Genomic DNA, 6,000 nt, shown 5'->3' with positions numbered 1-6,000 from the left:
ACCAATGAATGCATAAATAAGTGGAGCAACAAATCTATGTTTTTTTCTCTCTCTAAAAACCAATCAATAAAAAAAAAAATACATTAGACATTAATACATTAAGTAATGGTGATAGTTCTCTAAGAAGATGGTAAGCACATTGTCAAAAACAGTGAAGAGTTTGAAATTTGACTCTTCTTGCAAACAAGTTAGTCTGCCAACATTTCATGGATCCTGGCAAAAGACATGTGACTCCTGGATCACAGCCAAACAACTTTACACTAACAGTACAAGCAGCATGAGCTTCATGTTCTTGTCAGTTCCCCTTGCTCCCACAAGTTCCATGGGAGCAATGTAAAGTGGCTCAGGTGGGTGCTTGAGCATACAGTGGGTTTGTATTACAGCTAAGGAACCCCAGGTTTAGGGTATCTGAATCTTTTATAATGAGTTCAAGCAAATCTGCCCAACTTTTGCAGATCAGGAGGAAGCATTATCTTTATTATATTGGACAACAGACATACCTGCCTTCCTCTCGAGGAGACACAGTATCTTCCAAGGCTGTTTACTAATCAAATCTCCTTGGAAAAGAGCCTGGAAGAAAGGCTGTCAGAGCCTCTCTCTGCTCATAAGATGTAAGAAATGTAAAAGATCAATGTAAAATTGTTTCCCAACAGACAGTAGTCAACTTTTCATTTCAACTCTAGCCATTCTTCTTTTAGAGCCCAAACCAGGTTTTATCTTTTAAAAACTCACTTTAATCTAATCATGAAATTAAACAAACATTTGTACACAGTCAGAAACTAATTTATAGCATGGTTTGTATTCATTTCAGCCATGAGAAAATACCATAGTCATTTTTAAAGGTATCCATCCATAAATTACTTTTATTTCTCATTAAATGAGCACAGAGTCATTAGCATATTAATAACAGATATGTTTATTATTACATATCCATCAGTGCGGCTTTCAATACCACTTGAAACATGCATATCATCCTAGAGACGAATCAGTTTTCCAGTGCTTCTTATTTGATACACATTACTGCAAAGCCATTATAAATTACTGAGGAGGTATTTGGTTAAAAAAATAAACAATAAATCATACTGCCCATACAAATCTACTCTTGTTATTGCACAAGAGTTTAACAGTATTTATCTGGTAATTCCTATGTTAACTGGAAAACATCAGAGATGTGTTGCCATAATTTTCTTTTATACTGGTGCAAACTTCTACATGTTTTGCAGTTTTATAAAGTCATTCATTATTTTAGCAGGTAGTCTGAAGCAAAGATTGTACTTAATTTATGAAAGTCCAACAAACCTCTAAATATTTAAAATTAAACCAATTATTAATGAAAAACCCACTGACACGTAATTTTTTGAAAATATGTTTTTGGAACTCTAGTTATGGCAGTAAAATAATTCTCTCAAATTAAGGCACTAAAAGCTCAATGCAACGCCCACTGAAGTGTTCTAAGAATAATTTACATTTCAAACAGTGCATACATTTCTTATATGTTTGTTAACTTAATGTCTTTATCACTTAAAACCACAAAGAAATACATTATACAATTACAGAAATGATGTACCCCAAAACATGTTTTTAAACTTGTTTTTTTTGTACAGTTAGTTCCTAAAGTCTCTAGTAGTAAAATAACTCAATATGGCTTGGCAAAAATGCATAGATTAAACGTAATTTTTTTGCCTTCTCCCATTCCCCAATCTACAAACTTGCTGAAACACATACAGTATTTTATAAAGCATAATGTAAGATATTTATTCTCTGTCAAGTCCACCAATGGGCAATCAACAGTAAGGCTTTTAAATTCTACAGTGAGGGCACTGAAGTCAAGTGAAGTCACTGCTTTCTTAAAATAGTTTTGTATAGTCTTGCAAGAGCACAAAAACTGAAGTCATTAAAAAAAAATTGCAGTTGTCTCATTTTGAGATATTTTCTTTACTCCTTCCATGAGCTGGTCTTGATAGTGATGCCATTCCACTTAAAAGTGAAAGTCCCTTCCTCTCACTCATATGAGGAAACTGTTCTATCATGATTGACAGGCGTTTCTTAGAAATTCAAAAAGGCAGCACCTTTTTAAAAAATATATATCTAGCTAAGCTTTTCCCCAATTGTACTTGCATTACATAGTAATAATTAATCTAATCTACCTGTAGGCAAACCCGCAATAAAAAAAACCCCTCAGTGTGCTTTTGTGCCAAAGCATGGACAGAATAACAGCAATCTTAACCCTGAAGCCTGTGATATTGTGTCAAAGGAACAGCCTGTCTGCTTTGCATGGTTAAAGAAGCCTGGTTTATCAGGTAGCATCCCACACGATTCCACAAGGTGCTAGGTCACACGGTTAACTGTTGGTGGGGAAAAAAAACACAAAAACTATAATTTAAAAAATGTACTCGGAGGGAAAGGTAAACTACATTATTTTTATATCTAAAAACTAACAAACAGAATCTGAAAAACAAGAAAATGGACAAATACTTAGTATTATCTCCTTTTTCCCTCTACTCTATTTCAAACATATATATACTTTCAAAGCTATGATAATCGATTTTAAATAATTTTAGATCCTATACAGGGGGGGATATAGGAGTCTACAGAGATAAATCATGAGTGAAGCAATAATATACTGGAGTAGTATGGCAACTGAAGAATACAGAAGGAAAAATGGGTATGACTCTTCAAAGAATTACACTTGGTTACTGACAATAGTGAAGAAATGGGATGAATTAAAAGTGGTCCTAAGACTGATTGGAAGACTCGTGATGGTAGCAGACAGACAAATCTATGATAGGTCTCAGCTTCTAGAGTCAAATGCCCCTCTTAACACAGGATTACACTCCAGTGAAAGTTGGTATTTAGTACAGGAGAAAAAGCATAGGCTTTAGAATGAGATGAAAATGGGTTCTAATCCTGACTATGCTACTAGTTAGCTGTGTGATCTTGTGCAAGTTGTCTAATTCCGCTGAGCCTCATTAAGACATGTGAAAATGAGAACTTAATGAGGTATCATAACATCTCTTCAAGAAAGGGTCTAATTATGTCCTATCATTGTTATTTATAGCATATAAATATTTTTGAAAAAATTCCAAAGCTAGTTAACCCCTCCCAAAAAAAGGTACTTAATTGGGAAGTTTATGTGTAACACCATATTCACTGATAATACCGAATAATTCTGATTAAAAACAAAACTACACCAACATAGTTAAAAACAAAAGATGCGCACAGTTTTATATAAATCTATTTATCTTAAAAGGGGGACAAACCACAGGTTTTTAAAATGTTAAGGGCTAAATATTGCCATGTATAACAACCAATGACAAAATTTGACATGGAACTAAATAAATATGATATATAGAAATATTATTAACTTCTAACAGGAATCAGTTAAACTAACTTGTAAAGTCATTTCTAGTAATATATATAACTAGATACAAATAATGCTCTCTATGGGGAAAAGAACAATTTGATTCCAATTTTTTAGGTGTTATTCAATCACTTCGCATTGTTAAAAAGGTAAACATTTCAATCCTTACCTAGTTTTTCCAGATGTATTTTTGACCACTTTCCGGAAAGACTGATTTGCAGTGGATCTTGTAGAAAGTGTTCGAGGGGATGCACGAACAAAACCAGATGGTGGATTCTTAGGTATCTTCTTTACTAAATGAGTTACCCATTTTTTTTGTTCATCCTGAGAACATGCTAACAACAGCATATCTCTTGCTGATGTTACATCATAACTTACTATGTTAAGAAAAAAAGAGTACAATTAAAGTCATATAAAATCTAAAAAAGCCCTATTAAATGCATAATTTTATAAGTTCTTAAAATTTAAAGAGATTTACTACGCTTAATTAAGCTTGGACAATATCCCTGTTTCCTTAATTTAATTAAGGCTGAAAATTTAAAAAGAAAACACTAGTTATAAACTAGTAAGAAAAATAAAGTCAAATCAGAAATACAATAAATGCGCTGAGATGAATAAATGCATATTTAGAACACAAGTGTCTTTTCTTAAAATAGCTATAGCCTGTATTCTCTCCCTCTAGCTACCTCTGGTAAACTAGACATTCTGTCTATGATACAGCATGCTGGTCCAGGCAGTGAAAACCAGATAAAAAGAAAATAAGCCAGAGGTTAAAAACTCAAGGGGGGAATATAGTGGAACTCAGCTGTAGCTCCTCTCTCCAATTTAGAATACTTTCTCAGCGATACCTTATTGTTTTTACAAATGGGTGATTCTCTTTAAAGACATTATAACTGTAAAATGATAGCTGTATGTTCTCCACCAGTGTCAAAATGTTACTTCTTACTGCCCCTTTTTTTTTTTAATTTGAGCATATTGTGTATTTATTAGAAGGATCCAGACCAAGGGAGGTAGATACTACCTTGCAACAAAGGTTCTTTAGCCATACATTTCACAGCTTACACTCTTTTCAATTTGGTATAGGAAATGCTACACTTGAAAAAGTTATTGGGATGTAATTCTCTAATTTGTTTTAAGTGGTACAATGTTTCATGCCTTACCTTTACATGGAGAAATTAAGTCCTCTTTCTTATCTAAGTGATCTCTGTGGCACTTAACATGGCATCTTCGACATTCTAGGGCAGGGGGTGGCTTAAAAACATGCCATAGAGGTTTGGCACAGGCCTCACAGTTGGCGGGAAAGTGGTAGAGCGTAGGAATGAACTCATGGCCTTTGTGATTTTGAAAATTAGTTTTTTCAGCTTGTTGTACTGGTTCCATCTCTACATCTTTTCTACATTCACCTTCATTTGCATATAGTATCTATTCAGGAATGGTAAAAGAAAGAAGATAAAAAAGACTTGTATCTGTACATACAAATTTCAAATGTATAAACACACTGGTGTATATTTATTTAAAAATATATATTTAGTACTTAGGTAAAACATCTTTTGAAATTACAATTTCAGATTTTTACCTGGAATATTTTAGGAATTTCTTCAGTTTCGGCCCTGTACACATCTCCTTGGGTTACAGGTCGAACATGAAACAATTTACTAAAATGGAAATAAATATGATATAGGCCATCATAAAAATTCATTTACAGTAAAAGATATAAACAAACATTTCTTGGAGAGAAATTAGTCATTAGAAACATACAACTTAAAATCACAGTATCATTATACATCTATCAGAATTTTAAAAATAGAAATACTAATAAATTAAATGCTAATTAGGATGCAGAGAAACTATATCGCTCATACAATTGTGGTAGAAATGTAAAATTGCAGAACTACTCTGGAAAACAGTGTGGCAACTTTTTACAAAACTAAACATATGCTAACCATGTGAACCGGCAATGGCACTCCTGGGTCTTTACTACAGAGAAATAAAAATTTATCTCTATGTGAAAATCTGTAGAGGAATGTTCACAGGAACTTATGTACAATAGCCAAAAACTGGAAACAACCCAAATGAATGGTTAAACAAACTGTGGTACATCCATACCATGGAATACTACTCAGTAATTGAAAGAAACAAACTACGACTTGGATGGATCTCAGAGGAATTACACTGAGTGAAAAAAACAATCCCAAAGTTTACATAGTATTTGATTCCATTTGTATAACATCCTTGCAATGATAAAATTATAGAGACGCAGAACATATTAGTGATTGTCAGGAATTATGGAAGGGTGGAGAAAAGGCACTTCCTATGGCTATGAAAGGGTAACATGAGGGATCCCTGTAATGGAACTGTTCTGTATATTGACTGTGGTGGTGGTCATAATAATCTATACATGTGATAAGGGCATACAGATTGAAAAGAAAGAAGTAAAACTATTATTTGGAGATGACATGATTGTATTTATAGAAAAGTCCTGCAGAATCAAAAAGACCTATGAAAATAAGTGAACAGCAAGATTAGAGGATTCAAGACCTATATATAAAAATCGTGTTGGAACAACCAGATATTCACATGAAAAAAACCCTAACTTCAACCACTACCTCTTACCAAATACAAAAATAAATTTGAGATCA

The 6,000-nt window shown here is 33.3% G+C and overlaps 1 protein-coding gene across 2 annotated transcripts in view; it reads right to left on the bottom strand.

The window, feature by feature from the left end:
• Window positions 1-898: 898 nt before the first annotated feature.
• The window catches only part of ROCK1 (Rho associated coiled-coil containing protein kinase 1), a 136,835-nt gene continuing 131,733 nt past the window's right edge, over window positions 899-6,000 (bottom strand). For both annotated transcript variants that reach the window (XM_081150060.1, XM_081150061.1), the window contains 4 exons: window positions 4,938-5,016; window positions 4,522-4,783; window positions 3,531-3,738; window positions 899-2,345 (listed from right to left, as the gene is read on the bottom strand). In XM_081150060.1, the coding sequence (XP_081006186.1) occupies window positions 2,342-2,345; window positions 3,531-3,738; window positions 4,522-4,783; window positions 4,938-5,016 (553 nt within the window). In that variant the 3' untranslated portion in view covers window positions 899-2,341. The remainder of the gene's footprint in view (window positions 2,346-3,530; window positions 3,739-4,521; window positions 4,784-4,937; window positions 5,017-6,000) is intronic.

The sequence above is a fragment of the Miniopterus schreibersii genome (genome assembly GCF_964146895.1).
Source record: "Miniopterus schreibersii genome assembly, chromosome: 10".
Taxonomy (NCBI): Eukaryota; Metazoa; Chordata; class Mammalia; order Chiroptera; family Miniopteridae; genus Miniopterus; species Miniopterus schreibersii.
The sequence above is the reverse complement of the archived record's forward strand: the minus strand, read 5'-3'. Positions and strand labels throughout refer to the sequence as shown.